General features: G+C 43.0%; 1 protein-coding gene across 1 annotated transcript in view; it reads left to right on the top strand.

The window, feature by feature from the left end:
- TLR4 (toll like receptor 4) overlaps positions 1-13208 on the top strand; it is a 45638-nt gene extending 32430 nt beyond the window's left edge. The window contains exons 2-3 of the mRNA XM_029614113.1: positions 3963-4129; positions 8035-13208. Of these exons, the coding sequence (XP_029469973.1) occupies positions 3963-4129; positions 8035-10288 (2421 nt within the window). The 3' untranslated portion in view covers positions 10289-13208. The remainder of the gene's footprint in view (positions 1-3962; positions 4130-8034) is intronic.
- The last annotated feature ends 5685 nt before the right edge of the window (positions 13209-18893 follow it).

Raw genomic sequence — 18893 nt, 5'->3', positions numbered from 1 at the left:
TAGTCTTTGCCCTCACTATGTCACAGGGGCTACCGGTGCCATTGGTCGGCCCCTGTCACATGGTAGGAGCAATGGACGGCTGGCTCAGGAGTCCCCCCCAGACTTGCCAAAAGTCCCTGGTGGTTCAGCGGGGTCCCGGAGCAAACTCCTGCATTCGGGCCATCGGCTGCCAGTTTTCAGAATGGCGCCAATAGCCTTTGCCCTTACTATGTCACAGGGGCTACCTGTGCCATTGGTTGGCCCCTGTCACATGGTAGGATCACAAGATGGCGCCTGCCTTCCATTGATCGTACACACACATACAACCCAGACAGGCTCCCATTCACACATCCATACCCACACATCAGGCAGGCTATTATTCACACATACACACACACACACACACACACACACACACACACACACATATATAAACAGGCTTTCTCTCTCTGCCATAGACACCGACGCAGGCTGGTTTCCTCTCTTTCTCTCTCACTCACACACACACACACACACACACACACATTCAGAAAGGCTTTCTTTTTCACACAAAAACACAAGCAAGCAGGCTTCCCTGTTACCCAAACACACACACACACACACACTCACATGCAAGTTGTTCCATGGCAACTGTCGGTGCAGTGGCCTCTCCTCTTTTTCAGCCGTTAGGAGGTTGGGCTCTGCCAGCGGCCGCAGGGCCTCTCCTCCTCTTCAGCTGCCAGCAGGTTGGGCTCCACGTGGCCATGCTGCTTCTTCAGCTATTGGGGGGTTGAGCATCACTGATGATGCCAGCCACGGCCTTTCCTCTACTTTAGCCACCAGCGGGTTGGGTTTTATTGGCAGCACAACAGCCTCTCCTCTTCTTCGTCTGCCAGCAGCTTGGGCCCTGTGGCCTCTACTGCTGCTGCTGTTCCCCCATGTGTGCTGTCCCATGCAAATATGCACACCAGGCCATGCTGGGCCTGCTTGGCAAAGGGATCTCAGTTTCAATATTAGCAAAGAAGTTTGGGCAGATATTTTTTCAGGATGAATAAAGGAAACTCAATTTTTGCATCTACTCAGGAGAATGGGTTTAAGTTTTTGTTTTTGTTGGTACTTTACACTGGTGAGGCTGTTTAAAATTGGGTTTAAGAATGATCACTTCTGCTGGAGAGGATTTGATGAGCAGGGTATTTTTGTCTATGTTTGGTGGACATGTCCCTTTATCTCCTTATTTTTGTCTGAATTTCTTTCCTGGATATGTTGAATTACTAAGATGAATCTCCCCTAGGATATAATTTTAGTATTTACAATGTTAATTCTGTTGAACACCTTTCTTTGATGGTTCATGTTAGTAGCTTCTAGGCACCTTATTGCACTACAGTGGAGCTCTCTTAAACCATCCTTACCCATGTGGTTCCAAAATCTGGCATATTTACACCACAGAGCATCTGACACAGCAAGTCAGAGATTCTTAACCAGATGTGCTGAAAATGTGTCTAACACTTTTTCCATGGATAAGCTTTATCCTAAAGATCCATAAAAGTATTTATATCTTGGTGCTAACTATCTTTTCCCATCTTCTTGTCCCAAGGAGCGGGTTCTTTCTGTTGGGGGGAAGGATAACTTTCAAGACCCAGGGCAGGTGTGATTTCCCTTGTGTGTGTGTGTGTTATCATGGCTCTTTGGGGAAGGTACATTAACAAAAAAGGTTGTATTCTTTGTATTCAAGTACAAATTTTTGGTTTGTAAAGGTTGTTGAAAATGCAGAAATAAAAAATTTAAAAAAAAAAAGGTTGGACTTGCTGGATGGGTTTTCAAAATAAATTTTACTGTGATTAGTCTCAAAAGAATTAACAGGACCAAAAAATAAAGGGCCATATTTTAAAAGGGTTACGGGCTTAAGTTAAGCACGTAAACATTAACCCCCCCCCCGTGCGCGCCGAGCCTATTTTGCATAGGCTCGGCAGCGTGCGCAAGCCCCGGGACACGCGTAAGTCCCGGGGCTTTGCTAGGGGGCGTGTTGGGGGGGTGGTGCGACTTTCGGGGCGCTCCGGGGGGTGTTCCGTGGGGTGTGGTGCCGGCCCGGGGGCGTTCCGGAGGGCATGACCGAGGCCTCTGGACCAGCACCCGGGTCGGGTGATGGCGCAGCAGCGGGCCATCGGCGCGCGCGAGTTACGCCTGCTTTGAGCAGGTGTAATTTGTGCGATAAAGGTAGGGGGGGTTTAGATAGGGCTGGGGGGGGGGGGTGGGTTAGGTAGGAGAAGAGATGGGAAGGTGCGGGGGCGTGGAAGGAAAGTTCCCTCCGAGGCCGCTCCGATTTCGGAGCGGCCTCGAAGGGAACGGGCAGCGCATGCTCAGCTCGGCGCGCGCAAGTTGCACAAATGTGCACCCCCTTGCATGCGCCGACGCCGGATTTTATAAGATACACGCGCGTGCTGTTTTTTAAAATGTACCCCAAAGTGTCCAGTTACATCCAGATCATTCAACTTTACAGGAGTACCGATGTTTAGTGTCTCTACCTCTGTGGATGATTCCCTAAGGGCAGGGGCTTGGAACGTGCTTATCCTCCCTGGGGTAGGAGTGATAAAGGTCCCAAAGTGGCCAGGTTATCCTAGATGTGGAAATCCCTGTTCTTCCCCACAGTACCTGAGGTCCACACCTACCCCCGATCTTCAACCTGTCAGTGTCCTGTGTCCCAGTGATGGAAACACTGTTGAAGCGCAGCTGCCCGCCCTCTTTTTTCCTTGAATTCCTCTCCACTTGAATAGCTGCAGTCCTCCAGGAGGAAAGGCCAGATACTGAAAGCAGTCTTCAGAACTTCCAGTTCTGGGTAGGAAGGGGACAGAAAATGACTTCCTTCCAACTTAGATGGAAAAAACACAAGCTTGACAAAAATAATACTGGCTCATCAACTGCTGGTCTCTGCATCCTCCTCTTGACAGGGCGAAGGGGTGTACAGAACCCTCCTGCACTTCTGGAGAGGCGAATTCTGCCTTCCAGAAAGCCCAGGTGTTTGAATATAAAAATCTTACCAATTTAGCAAAAATGTCAAAATTCCCACTCTGTCTCTCTCTCTCTTCCCATTCTTTATTCCAAAGACCTGGCAGGGCAGTTCTCTCCCTTCCTTATCTAGGCAGTGGGCCTAAATTTGGAGAGCACTTCTGTCCCCTCTGAAAGCAAATCTACACTACGAGATGCTAACCTAGGCTAGCGCCCCCCCTGTGCATCAGGGACTCTCCATTCCAGACATCCTCTGGGGGAGGTGCTGTTGTCTATCCAAGGGCTGGGAACTAAGGCCATCTAGTGGAGACCCCAAGATGTCTCGATATGTGGAAACCTTTTTGGATCTGATGGATAAGGAGGAGGAGCAAGCCTTGGGGGTAGTGGGGGCGGGGGGGGGGGGGGATATAGCTCCTAGCTATATGGTTGTCTGTTTCCATTTTTATTTTCTGTTAAATATTTGTAGGCTCTGTGTATGTTCTTTCTCATATTTGGAGATTGAGGTTTTGTGACTGTTATAGCAGGCCATGTTATTCCTGTCTTGTTTGTTCATGTTTTTCTTTACATAATTTCTTTATGGTTATCATGGGGGATGGACATTTTTAGGGGTATAGTTCTTGGCTGGTTGGGACTATCTTTGTGGTCATTTGATACTGTAATTTCTGCATAGCTATGTATTTTTTCCATTTGCTCCTTGTACTGATTTTAATGTTTCAATAAAAAAATGATTAAAAAATAGAAATAAATAAGATCCATTTTACTCCACCCACCTATCCAGGACATGGCAAACTGACAAAGTACTCCCTATAAAATATATCAAGTAAGCAAGATTAACATTTTTTCGTCTCAGTCCAGCATTGAACAGTTTATGTCATGGGCTTGGATTTTTCCTCACTGAGGTGGGGGCGGCATGGGATTGTGTTTTCCGTGCTATTGAATCTTCATGATGTTACAGGGATTCTAAGTAAAAAAAATACTTGTCTGTTTAAATCTCATTTTAGGTAATCAACAATATAAAGTACCAGTGCATGGATCGAAATCTCTCAAGTATTCCTCCTGAGATCCCCTCCTCCACTCAACAGCTGGACTTCAGCTTCAATCCACTGCTTATGTTGACTCCGAAGTACTTTGCTAGATTTCCTTCTCTAATGGTTTTGGACCTTACAAGGTAAGCATTATTCTTTGTGCCATGCAAGGAGGGCTTATTGCTCTGTCCAACCAATACCGAAAGATGAGACAGTGGAGGATTAGTTATCCCTAGTGGTGAACCTAGACAGTCCTTTTTAGTATAGTATATGATGATGTCACCGGCTTAGAAGTCCTCCTTGTGATGCCACTGGCTTAGGTTTCTCTATGTAATGTCAGCAGCATATAAATTTCTCTTGTATTACTACCACTATGAAAATCTATTCTAGGGAATTATTGTAAAAAAACAACAACAACAAAAAAACCCCCACCACCCCTTATATTCTTCTCTCTGAATAAAAATCTGAGCTATCCGATTTGTCACTCAGATGTCAGTTGTAGTAGTACCTTGTTATGGGCCGCATTTCTGTTGTAACCTAATGAGAACAAGTTTCTCAGATTGGCAGACTAAAATTCTTTTTACATAAAATGAAATAAATGAATCAATTGTTACATTTTCTGCATAATCTGGAGGAGGTGGGAACCTTTCAAAAGTAAGTACTAGAGTTGACCATTGGATAAGACATATAGGAGGCAATTTTCAAAGCAATATATGTGCATAAAACCTGATTCTAGGTATGTAAATGGCTGTTACAAAATCAGCCAGGGCTCTGTGCACAAAAAAGTACAGATGTAAGTCGGTGTTGCAGTTACTTTTACATGAACTAAACAGATGCTTCTGGGGGTCAGAGGTGGGGTGCAGTAGGCATTTATTGCACATACTTTTTTGATTGTAAAAAGTGTAAGTGTACATGCAAAGGTTATACCCCTCATAGAATAGGTGCAACTTTATATGAGTAAATCTCTACCGCTAGGCAGGCTGTTTGAAAATAACCCTCCCTGAGAGTTGCAGTATGTAGTTTATGCAATGACATGCTGGGGAGAGGTTTATACAATAACATGCTGGGGGTGGGGGAGAGAGATGGGGTTTACCCTATAGCTATCTCTCAGTACGGAAAGGCTGAGCCAGTCCTGGTCCTTAATGAAATGAAAATTCAGATCTATTAGTTAAAATTTGTAACCTATTATTAAAATCATCCACTGTACTTGAAGATTGGAGGGTGGCCAATGTAATCCTAATATTTAAAAAGGGCTCAGGTGGTGATCCAGGAAACTATAGACCAGTGAGCCTGACTTCAGTGCCAGTAAAAATAGTGAAAACTATTCTAAAGATCAAAATCACTTAGCATATAGAAAGACATGTTTAATGGAATAGTGGGCATGGATTTACCCAAGCCAGTAGATGTAGTGTATTTGGATTTTCAGAAGACATTTGACAAAGTCCCTGATGAGAGGCTTCTAAGGAAACTAAAAAGTCATGGTATAGGGGCAGTGTCCTTTCGTGGATTACAAACTGATTTAAAGACAGGAAACAGAGAGAAGGATTAAATTGTCAATTTTCTTAGTGGATCCTCAGGGATCTATACTTGGACCAGTGCTTTTCAATATATTTATAAATGATCTGGAAAGGAATACAACGAGTGAGATAATCAAATTTGCAGATGATACAAAATTATTCAGACTAGTTAAATCACAAGCGGATTGTGATAAATTGCAGGAGGATCTTGTGAGACTGGAAGATTGGGCATCCAAATGGCAGATGAAATTTAATGTGGACAAGTGCAAGATGCATTTAGGAAAAAATAATGCATGCTGTAGTTACACAATGTTAGGTTCCATATTAGGAGCTACCACCCAGGAAAAAGATCTAGGCGTCATAGTGGATAATAGAGATGTGAATCGGAACCAGAATCTGATTGGTTCAGGTTCCGATTCAAAATCTTAAAATTTTTATCGTCCGGCTCGATTTTTTTTTTTGTTATCGGCTGCGCCCGATCCGATAAAAAAACCAAAAACCCTCCCCCACCCTCCCGAACCCCCAAAAACCATTTTAAAATTACCTGGTGGTCCAGTGGGGGCGCGGGGAGCAATCTCCCGCTCTCGGGCCATCGGCTGTGTTAATTAAAATGGCGCCAATGGCCCTTTGCCCTTACCATGTGACAGGGAATCCGTGCCATTGGACGGCCCCTGTCACATGGTAGAAGCACTGGATGGCCGGCGCCATCTTTTGGCACCGGCCATCTTTTGTCTCCTGAGAGCGGGAGATCACGCCGGGACCCCCCCACTGGACCAACAGGTAATTTAAAACATTTTGGGGGGGTTCAGGAGGGTGGGGGATTCGTTTTAAAGGGTCAGGAGGGGTTGTTTTGGTGTGCCGGTTTTCCCGCCCTCCCCCTCCCCCGATTTACGATTTTTCACGATAAATCGGGGGAATTTCTATTGTATCACGACTCTAATGATTTTTGATGATTTAAAAAATATCTGACGAATTTTTTAAATCATCAAAAAACGATTCACATCCCTAGTGGATAATACATTGAAATCGTCGGCTCGGTGTGCTGCAGCAGTCAAAAAACCAATCAGAATGTTAGGAACTATTAGGAAGGGAATGGTGAATAAAACGGAAAATATCATAATGCCTCTGTATCACGCCACGGTGAGACCGCACCTTGAATACTGTGTACAATTCTGGTCGCCGCATCTCAAAAAAGATATAGTTGCGATGGAGAAGGTACAGAGAAGGGCAACCAAAATGATAAAAGGGATGGAACAGCTCCCCTATGAGATATATCTTCTAATACAGATAAACAAAATAGCAGATGTAATGAAGATCATGAGTGCCTTTATTGGAATGGCAAGAAATATATAGGAATAGATCATTGATTCAACAGCATATATAGTCCCCTGAAGAAGCCGGAAGGTGAAGCGAGGGCCCGGTTGGGATAGATAAGAATTTGAAATTCGCTCATATTAATTTGTACAAAACTATACAATTGTTTATCATCGTGACTATTAAAGCAAATGTAATGTAATTTCTATTTTGCAAATATTGCACAAAGTGAGAATGGTGTGGTTGAGTATGAATGGATGGTGATTTTAGTGAGGTAGAGATGAGATGTGTTATTTTATAATAATTTGAATTTGTGACTATTGTTGATATGAGAAATAAAATTAAGTAAATATCACTGTAAACAGAATTGTGCTTTTATTCCACTCTGTAATGAGTGTTTGTGGTTGTTATTATTAAATAGGCACAAGAAGAGATAGTAGTAATGCCTAATATTAGGATTGATATATATATATATATATATATATATATATATATATATATAATGTATTTATTTATTTATTTATTTTGATTTTTTTTTTTTTTCCTGCCTTTCCAAATAATGGTCAAAGTGGTTTACAGCATTATGAACATTCAGTTACATTTACATTCTAAAGAGTAGGCAATACCTTCATAGTTTAGGCGTGTCTGTAGGCCTATATGGTACCTGGTTTTCTGTTAACTGCCTGCCGAGTCTGTCAGAGTTATAGGGGAAATGTACAATAGGTGCAGTATGCTGTTATGACTTTGCAAAAGGAGCAAAGAGCATTTTCAGCTTGCATCAAGCCCTGAGTGATAGAAATTAGCTTTCTGTTGAAAGGTTAATTTTTCCATTTGAAGCAATCTAGTGCATTTTCTTTAGCCATATGGACACCAATGAGGAAGGGAAGTTCATCAAGTTAAAATGTCTCTTTAAAATACTGTCATCTCTAAGGATCATTTGTATGTAAAGCTGAAGGGGTGAGACAGGGAGTCCTGGCCTCAGTTCTCAGACCTGAGTCTTTGGGATGGGGACATGGCCAGAATTTCTAGGCCTCAGGAAATGATCAATAAAAACTCTTTAAAGTAGTTAAATTTTCAAATTGTTGCATACCAAGAGAGTGCAGTAAGCAGAAGGAAACAGAGCTGGAAAGAAGATAGAGGACAGAGGCAGCTGGTTTTAGTTTTCTTGTTACTTTCCTGGAACCTGAAATGTTTTCTTTTCTTCCTTCCTGCATTAGGTGCAGCATAGAAGTGATGGAAGACAATTCATTTGAGGGACTGAAGAACTTGACTATCCTGATCCTGACTGGAAACCCTCTCAGATATCTGGGTGCCAGAGCCTTTTATGATTTGCTATCATTACAGAAGCTCTCAGCTGTAGAGATGAACTTATCTTCTCTGGGCGACCTCCCCATTGGACACTTGTTATCTCTGCAGGAGCTGAACCTTTGTAATAACCACATCAAAACACTGAAAATTCCTGAATCGTTCTGCAACCTAACATCTCTCCGAGTAGTAGATCTGCATAGCAACAAGGTTTCAGACATTGTCATTGGAGACTTGAACATCCTCAAGGAGATGAACATGTCTAATCTCACTATAATTCTCTCTAATAATATAATAAATCACATTCAGCCAGGAGCATTTAAAGGTATTCACATCCATAAGCTGTCTTTGAGAAATTGTTTTCAGAATAACAGCATCATGAGAACATGCCTTCAAGGATTGGTAGGCCTACAGGTCAACAAGCTGGAGATTGGAAGCTACAAAACTACTGGATCCAAAATTGGATTTGAAGAAGGACTTTTAGTTGGCTTATGTAAAGTGGAGCTCCAAGAGTTAATTCTGATTTGCTTCAAGGATCCTCCCGGTGTAAAAAATACCTTGTTGGACTGTCTAATCAATGCTTCCTCTATTCGATTAGTGAACTCTGATCTTCACATGTTAACAACACTTTCCAAATTTGCCAGGCTTAGCTATTTGGAACTTAGGAATTGTCATTCTTTGAACATACACCTGATAAATCTAGCCACCTCAAGTACTCTGAAGGTACTGAAGATAACCAAATGTTTTCATGTTACCATATCAAAGTTCTATGGACTGCTTAAACTTGTTTCATTGGATCTCACTCATAACCAGATTATCTTCAATGAATGTTGTAGCAGTGATGACATTGGGACACCATACCTTAGATATCTGAATTTGAGCTTTAACTCACTCATCACTATGACCTCTGACTTTGAGGGCTTGGGGGAGCTGCTGTCCTTGGATTTTCAGAATACTAAGCTATCAAAAATTGGTACTATACCCACATTTCTTAATCTTGGCAAACTCCTCTATCTTGACATTTCCTACACCAGCACTCACTTCTTTATACATTGTGCTTTCTGTGGCCTTGAAAGCTTACAGGTTCTTAAGATAGCTGGAAATTTATTTGAGGGAAACATCCTGTCTCAGACATTTGGAAACTCAATACATCTCAGAATCCTAGATATTTCGAATTGCAAACTTGAAGGAATATCCCTACATACATTCTCTGGCCTTAACAAGTTGCAGGAACTTAGACTCAGCCAAAACAAGCTCCTAGTGTTTGATTCAATGGTCTACACACCTCTTTTGTCACTTATAGTCTTGAATCTGAGTAGTAACCAGTTGTCTTTTCTTTCTGAGAATGATGTGGAATCTCTGCCAAGGCTCTTGGTTCATTTTGATCTTTCACAGAATCCATTTGACTGTTCTTGTACCCATTTAAGTTTTCTGCAGTGGGTTCAAAACCAGACAAAGCTGTTGCAGAACACCCAGTTCATGACCTGCAAAAACCCTGCTTATCTCAATAATGTCAAGGTGATGAATGTGACTACTTCATCTTGCAATACCAACCTGACTCCTTTGGCTGTCTCACTAGGTATGTTACTTCCAGTAGCTCTGACAGTGTTTTTAGCTTATAAATGCTATATCCAACACTACTATAGACTGGTCCTCAGCCGATGCTACATGGACTCCACAGAAGAAGAGGACAAGTATGATGCTTTTGTCATTTTTTCCAGCAAAGATGAGGAATGGGTGATGGCTGAGTTGGTGGAAAATCTGGAAGGAAGCTTGCCTCCTTTCCGTCTTTGCTTGCACTTCAGAGACTTTACTCCAGGGGTCCCCATTGCATCTAACATCATTCAGGAGGGATTTCTAAAGAGTCGAAAGGCCATTGTAGTTATCTCTGAAAATTTCATGGAAAGCAGGTGGTGTGGTTTTGAGTTTGAACTTGCCCAGTCCTGGCAGTTCCTGGAGGGCAATGCTGGTATCATTGTGATTGTTTTACAGCAAGTAAACAAGTCTCAACTGCGACAAATGCTGGGGCTGCATAAGTACTTGCGCAGAAACACATATCTGGAGTGGAAGGAGAATAAGCTGGACCAGCATCTCTTCTGGACACGACTCAGAAATGCTTTAATGGAAGGCAAGTCATGGAAAGCCAGAAAAAGAGAATCTTCTTAGCACTTTTTGAAAGACTAAAAAGTGAGAATACTGGTGCTAAGGAGGTGAAAGGGAGCTGGGCTTCCTTCCAACAAGGCATTTCATGTGCATCTATCTGAAAGATGTTTCCATGTGCATTGGAACACTGCACACATGAGAGATTTTATCTCATCTCCTAACTTCCCTAAAATGTATCTTGTGTCAGGATCCCACAAGACGTCAAGGGATACCGATCTGAGCCTTTGCTGCCACAAAACTGTACCCAATCAATCTTGGTTGTACGTATTTCAAATGAATACAGGGCTTCCGGAAGAAGGAAGGCAAAATGAGTCCTCTTCTTTTTTTGTGAAGAGAAGGGCTGGGACTGTGTAACTACTGACAACAAAGTACATCACTTTGTTAGAACAAAACGGGTGCCTGGAAAATTGTCTCCCAGTAAAGATGACCTCACATCATGAAACCTGAAGACCATTCAATTAATTCACATAACCTCCCTGGGTTCAAACTCAGATTATACTACTTAAGGGCCAAGAGCCTTATTGCACAGCTCTGTGTATGCTAATAGTATAGTGTCACAATGTGTAGAGGGCATAAAGCTTATCCATTAGCAATAACTATATTTCGTTCAGAGTGATTGTAAGTGAAGATAGGCACTTCCATGCAGCTCACTGATAGAATGAAACCCAAGTTTAATGGGCAACAACTACCACTACTACTACTACTAATTATTTCCAAAGTGCTACTAGATTTACACAGTGCTTTACAGATACACATACAAGTCAGCCTCTTCTCAGTAAAGCTTACAATCTAGTCAAGACACATAGACAAGACAAATAAGAGGCTTCAGAGAATGGATTTATTATACTAAATGTGGTTAAAACTGTCTTGTATTTTATATCATACCATTTTGTTTAAACAGATGTTAAATTATACTAATGGGACTTTTTCTAGCTGTCTTAGCCTAATGGAAACTTGGAGTTACATACAAAGTTTAAACACAGAATATGACAGCAGAAAAAGACCTCTAGTGTAAATTGCTCTTAAGCTTCTCTTTGTCTTTTGAACTACTGGAATGCGGTTCAAAGTTGGTTGGCCAGAGATGGGCGATGACAGGGGTTGGCAAATTCGCTACCCCTGCCAGACTGTGGCAAGTGAAAATATTCGGCTTCACACCTTGCTACTCAGAGCCAACAGTCACCATCTTTGGGAGGTATTGGCCCTGCACATACTGCGGTCTGCAAGGCCACCCACACATCCAGCAGCTGGGATATTACAGGGAAGGAGGCATGCTCTGGAGCCAACCAGGGAAGGAGGTGCATTTCCAGAACTTGTACACAGTCCTATTTCCTTAAAAAGCAGGGCCATTTACCCAGCCTGAATGAGAAAGAGACCACCAGTAGACCCTCTTGCAACCTGAGAGAGAGGGAGAGAACTATGAAAGACAGAAACAGGGATAGATCGGGAGCTGAGAGAGAAACAAGTAGTGAGAGATGTACAGTAGGGAGAGAACAAAAGACTCTAACCCACTCACACAATTTGGTGATTGGTTGCCCCATCTTACATGTAGATATTGCACACTTTTTGCATTCTGTCCAAAAATGTTTCCAACTCCTGGCTTATGGCATAATGACTTTCCAACTTTCCGGTAGCTCTTAAATTTTTTTTTGTGGTCTGACAGTTTGCTCCTCCTCCTTTGGGCTTCCAGCTGAGTCAGAGCCAAGGCTGCGATCTGGCACTGTGAGCCTTTATCGGTAGCTACCTGCAAATTTTCCCCCATTTTATATTCCTGCCCAGCTTAGTCCAGCCACAAAAGTAACGGGCCACTGCCAGTCTCTGCAGCTTCCCCAGCCCTAAGTAACTCAAAGAGGGAAAGACCTGAGCCAGGAATTGAATCTGGGTCTCTTCCATGGCAGCATACAGAATTGTGACTGAGCCACTGGGTCAACCCATTCCTTAGAGTTCTAAAAACAAATTGTTTTTCTTTTATCTCATGGGTAACCAGTACACAGTATATTCCATCTTTAGCTCACTGCCCTTGAGCCTCAGGTTTGAAACACTCAGGATTGATTTTCAAAAGGATTAACACACACAAAATGTGTTTATGCATGTAAATCACCTTTTGCAAATCAGGGGCCAGTGCATGTAACTCAATTATGCATGTACTTTTATGCAAACCCCCAAGAGGCATACTGGGGGAGAGGGCAGAGACAGGGTGGGGAAAGGGTTCACCTGAATCTAGGCACACAAAGTTATCCCTGCCAGGGAGAATGTGTAACTGCACACGTATATGTCAGCGCTCATACTGGGGACACCCCTGAATTGTCAAAGCGGACTAATGCACATACATATGTATTTATGTATTTATTTATTTTATTTATTTAGACATTTTATATACTGTTGTTCCATATATAGATCACAATGGTTTACAAAGTGACATTCAAAATTATAATACTGTATATACTTTGAAAATTGACGTTAAAGTCTTCCAGTCTGTTTGAAAATGACCCTCCCTACGTCAGTATCGGATTTGTGTTATGGAGGCAATCATTAGCTTACCTTGAATATTCCAGAGGGTTGATTAACTGCCTCTGAGCAACTGCAACATCATTGACTTATCTCACAAAGAATGCATCATTTCATTAGAGTTGTCCAGGGCCATTGATACAAGTAGGCAAGCCGGGCTTTCTTCCGGCACCAAGCCGGGAGGGGGAAGGGAGATGGTGGAGGATAGAAGCGAGAGGGGCGAGTCACGTATCATTTGGCCCCTTCTGTTTCTTCCTCTGCCAACAAATTGCCTGGAAGCCAGGCATGATGGAGCGTACAAAGCCTTTCAGAAAGCTGTTGAAGACATAACTTATTTAATCTGGCATATAGAGAGTAAGAGGATGTTATGTCCTTAACTTTTTACTTGTGGTTGAGCTTTTTTGGCAGATGTTTTTATATTGGTTTTGTTTGTTTGTCTTTATTTTTTATGTATGTACTTTTATTGTGAGCCTCTTAAGGCTGTGTATAAGTAACATAAACAAATAAGCAAATATGCCCATGTGTTCCCTGAGCTGGTCAATGGCAGGCCACAAGAGTTATGTAGCTAGCCAGGGGTGGACAGGGGAGAGATTGCTGCCAGGAGGAAGGGGGAAAGGGACCCACAGCAATAATTGGGGCCAATGCAATAAAGGCGCGTAGAAAGCGGGCGCTGAATATTTAAATTAGGGGGTCGCGCTACCAAGGATGCGCTCGTTTTCGTGACTGCCGTATGCCGGTCACGAAAACCGACGCTGATAAACCTGGCATCGGTTTTCGTGACCGCCATACGGCAGTAAGGGAAACCGATGCCGATAAACTCAGCATTGGTTTTAGTCCAATGCCGAGTTTATCAGCGTCGGTTTCCCTTACTGCCATACAGCGGTCATGAAAACCGATACCGGCAAGTGTCCCGCACAGACGGCCGGACGGGTTGGGGTGTGCGCGGGGAGCCGAAGCAGCACCTGATCACCCCCTCCCCCACTCAGGAAGAAGAGGCGGAGGGAGGGACTGAACTCTCCTCCTGCAGTGCCCCAGGAGGAAGTTTGTCCACAGCTCGGACTGCCAGGGAAGGCCCGGCCCGGCTTGGGATGACTTCCAGCTGCGGCTGGAGGAAGAAGCCCACTACTTTCCCAAACAACAGGTAAGGCGCAGCCGCTTGCTCGGGTTCATTCCTTCCCTGCTCCCGCTTGACTGCTGCAAGAGTTATCGTAGTTTATTTATTAGTGGCGGACAGCCACAAAAACCGACGCTGATAAACTCGGCGTTGGTTGTCAACGACCTAGTCACGAAAACCAACGCCGGGTTTATCAGCGTCAGTTTTCGTGGCTGTCCGCCAATAAGGAAAACCAAAACCGTTGAACTCAGCGTCGGTTTTTGTGATGGGTCCGACTGTCAAATTTTTTTTTCTTTTCTTTCTTTTCTTTTTCTTCTTTTTTTGATGCGCACATTTATTAACGTCTGATCCTGGCAGGCGTTAATAAATGACAGTTAAATGTGCGTCCGAGATGCACATTTTTTTTTTTTTGCATCGGGAGTGAATGCCTAATAGCCTCATTCACATACATGTGCATGTGAAGAGCGCTATTGCATTCATTCCGCGTTAGACGCGTGTTAAATAGGTGCTAATCCCTTTATTGCTTTAGGGGATCGATTAGCGCCTAGTTTACCCGTGTCCAACTGCACGTTAACAGTGCGCTCCGCTCAGCGCACCATATTGCATCGGCCTCCATTGCCCAGGATCCTGTGTTCCTCAGCCACAGTCCTGAAGAGTGTTAGAAGCAAACCTTATAAGATTTAACAGATCCTCTTGAATAAGGCAAAATCCTTTTCTCACGGTGAAGTTTCTTAAATCTTGTCACTTAGTTCACAGATAGGCACCAAGGTGGCTAGACTGCTTTGAAAATCTACCCTTCATGAATATCCAGTGCACATAACCAGGAAGCTACGTCCGTTCGAGGATCCAGGATGCAAGTTGGGAAACACTGGATTTGTGGAAGTACTACCACTTCACCCTCTATCAGAAAGATCAGCCCCTTGTCCCCTCCATTTCCTTTGTACTACTGTCTATTCCAGCTGTCAGATAGGAGCGTTTTGAAACCCCTGCCCCAAGTCCTCTGCACCTCGTGGTCTGGCAGATATAGAATAACACAGAACATCTCAGTCTTTCCACTAGTACTCCCACAGCACCTCCTGCTGGAAAAGATAGTATTACAGGAGGTTGTGTTGACACTTTCTTCTTCTTGTCTCTTGCTATGGTCCTGGGGTTCCCAGAAAATTTGCCAGTGAGTCACAAAGTAAATGCCTGGAGTGGCAGCCCAAGCATGAAAACATAAATGCCAAAATGGGCCCGCGCCTTGCTAAAGATCACAGGCACACAGCAGGTGCAGTAGGAACTCTGCACAGGACAGCAGGATGGGATTTGAACTTTACTAATTCTAATTGTACCCTGAAAGTAGGTTCCAAATGAAAAAGTTTGGGAATCACTATCAAAGTCTCTCTCATTCACTCTCTCTCCCCATCATATTTCCTTCTATCCTCTCTTTTTCCTTCCATCCATCCTCCATTTACAACTCTTCTCTCTCTCTCTCTTTTTCGCTGAATGTGGCTTTCTCTCTCGCTCTCCGAACATTTCTAGAGAACAGCAGCATGCAGCCAGGGCTATTTTTCATTATCTCAATTAGTCAGCTGCTACTTCCACCTGGCAAAGGAAGAAAGGGAGAGAGAAGGATTGAACCACATTTTAAATCTATTTAAATGCAAATGAGACTGCCTGGGCCATTTTCTGACTGAACTTTCCCTTCCTCTATTCATTACATAGGGATGGAATGGATTCAGGATTCCTCTGGCATCACCAGGGGTGAGACTTCTATGATCTCATTTCTCTTTGCTGACTAGTGGCAAAGTGTGCTAGTGTGACTACCACAGGTGTTTGCACAGCCCCCTGGCCCCTCCTCAAGTCACTACTGTCACAGTAGCTGCTGGTGTCAGACCAGAATATAAAGCACCAATTCTAAAATTTTTTCCATTGCATAACTATACCAAGTTTGCTGTCAGACTCTTCCTGTTTGCACATGAGTTCTCTGGGATCGCAAGATATGTCAAAGAATAACCATAAAACAAAGATTAATGCCATGCCAGGGGAACACAAAACCTAAAACAAGTGAACTGAGCTAGCATAACCCTTCCTAAAGCACATAAATGACTTCTGTCCTAGTAAGTAATACACACTGGACTGAGCTCTGTTCCAGTCCTGTCTGACACACACTGCGGTGTGCTTAGCTCCAGTCTCTGACACACATGGAAGTGAGCTCCGCCCCTGTGTCTGACGCACCCTGCAAAGAACTCTGCTCCAGTGGCGTCTTGACACACATGGCACTAAGCTCTGCTCTTGTATCTGACACACACTATAGTAACTTCTGCTTCAAAATCTATCTTATGCTGCAATGAGCTTAGCTCCAGTGTCTAACACATACATGGGCCGATTCAGTAAAATGCGCGGGAGAGCCGGCGCTTCGAGGCGAGCGCCCGCTCTCCCGACACATGCCCAGGCCACTCTCCTGGGCACGTGATTCTGAATGCAAATGAGGGCCTGCAGTAAAAAGAGACGCTAGGCCCAAAGATAACAGAAGTCCATGTGTGTATGTGTGTGAGTGACTGAGAGCATGTATGTGTGAGAGTCTGTGTGTTTGTGGATGTATATGTGTGTGTCTGAGAGCCTTTGTGTGTGTGTGTATGTGTGTGTCTGTATGAGAACCTATGTTTGTGTGTCTGTGTGAGAGCCTGTGTGTATGTTTGTGTGCCTGTGAGAGGCCATGTGTCACATATAGGCTCTCACAGGTTCACACATACATACACACACACACACACACACACACACACATAATGAACCTGTGAGGGAGAGGGAGCCTATGTATGTTAGAGAGAAGGAGTGTGTGAGAGAATTAATGTGTTATTGTGCGTGCATATGAGAAAGAAGATAAAATTTGGGTGTCCCTACTTCCCCTAATCCATGACAATCTCAGGGTAACTAGAAATCAGAAAATCACAGATATGAAGAGCAGGAGATTTTTTTAAATCCTTACTAGTTTTAATTATTGGGTGTAATGTGATAATTCTGCTCTTTTGAAATATTTACATTTTTTGGGGGGGAGGGAATAGAACATTTTTTAATTATTGGATTTTTTATTCATCAGTTGTTTTGACATTTTTATTGGTGTTCTAATCATTAACTGTTTGAAATATTTATTCTTTTTATGAATATGTTACTATTATGATTGTTTTATATTTCTTGAATTTTTTTTTCTAAACTGAAACCTCAGTATTCAGGTTAAATTGCCTTGTTGGCACTTTGCGATAAATAAGTGAGTTTTGGGTTGCAGTTTGGGCACTCGGTCTCTAAAAGGTTCACCATCACTGGTCTAGGTGATGATCAAGAATATAATCATAAAAATAAAATCACCATAACAATACAATAAGATAAAATAGAGTAAACATAAAATAGTCATTAAAAGAGAAAGAAAAGCAACATAATTATAATACAAATAAAATAAATATAAACAGACATAAAAATGAAATGATGTTTAAAATAAAAGTAGAATGCTTAAAAATAAGCTAAGTTGAAAAGAAAAGTCTTAACCTGCTTTCTGAAGTTCTTAACTGAGTCACATTGTCTGTATCTATCGGAGAAGAATTCCAGAGGGTGGGCCCAGCAATGGAAAAGGCACATTCATGGGTCATGTGTAGTCGTGCGACTTTGGGTGATGGAATCTCAAACAGGCTACATTGAGAAGAGTGCAAGGCTCTCGTAGGTTGATAAAATTTCAATATTGCGTTGGCCCAGTGGCAAGTCTGGTCATTGAACAGTTTGAAAATTAACATTCCAACCTTATATTTAACTCTCTCATTAATTGGGAGCCAATGTAGTTCAATTAAAGTGGATGTGATATGGTCTCTATGCTTTAAACCTGATAGCATATGTCCAGCAGAGTTCAGTAGCAACTGCAACGGTCGTAATGAAGTGTGAGAAATGCCTATATAAGTATATATAGACTATTACAGTAATCAACAATGGGGAAAATGGATTCTTATAGAACTGAGTCCAATTAGAAAGATATGATTGGAACCAGTTGAGAACATTACTAGAGAGGCCACATTCCTGGAGATAAAAAAGAAGAATGTTATGATCGATGCTGTCAAAAGCAAAAGAAATGTTTAGTGAGATAAGAAATTGTTGGCCCGAGTCAATACCTCTCCTTAAGGTGTCTGTGAGGGAAAGTAATAGGAGCTCAGTACTGAGAGAGCACCAGAAACTGTATTGGTGGGGATCTAGTAAATCAAATTTCTCAAGATGATCACTTAATTGGCATAAAACAGATGATTCAAGAACGTTTGTGAAAAATGGCAAGGCAGATATAGATCTGTAGTTGCTGGGATCAGTGTGGTCCAGATTGCTTTATTTAAGCAGCGGGCAAACAACATCCCTTTTTAAGGTAGAGGAGATAACACCTCTGTTTTAGACCTGAAATGAAATAGGAAACTTGATCTATACCATTTTGATCTATGGAGTTAATTAACTCTGGTGTCCCGAAATGGATACCGCCATTTGAAGTACGAAGATCGAAGAAAGAAGCCTTATGAAGAGTACCTCCAAACCATGGGCTCCAGATCTGGGCCTCACCCTAAGTCGAGGCCCAGGTGTTGGACCCGGCCTTGGGCCTGGGTCCGGGCCAAGGCCCTGGCTTCAGGATCCAGCCTCAGGGCCAGGCTCCAATACTGAGACCCAATATCCGGGCTGGGCCCTGTTGTTGAGCTGAGGCCCAGGTATTAGGCCCCAGTGTCGCTCCTAGGTCCAGGCATCGGGACTGGGCCAGGATGCAGTGTCAGATTCAGTATGTGTGGGTGGGGTTGGGAAATTTCACGGGCCTGGGCTTTTGCTTAGGTCTTGGCAGAGGCCCCAGTGTTACGCACAGGATAGACCGCAGCCTTTTCATTGCCTGGAGGAGGCCTAATTTCATTCTGTTTTGAAAACAGCCTGAAAAAAAAAAATAGGACATTTTGTCTCATTTCCTATTCTGTTTCTCCTGAATTTCCATCTCTAATTGTA

The sequence above is a fragment of the Rhinatrema bivittatum genome, chromosome 8 (assembly GCF_901001135.1).
Source record: "Rhinatrema bivittatum chromosome 8, aRhiBiv1.1, whole genome shotgun sequence".
Classification (NCBI taxonomy): domain Eukaryota; kingdom Metazoa; phylum Chordata; class Amphibia; order Gymnophiona; family Rhinatrematidae; genus Rhinatrema; species Rhinatrema bivittatum.
Note: the sequence above shows the minus strand (reverse complement) of the source record. Positions and strands in the feature narration are given on the sequence as shown.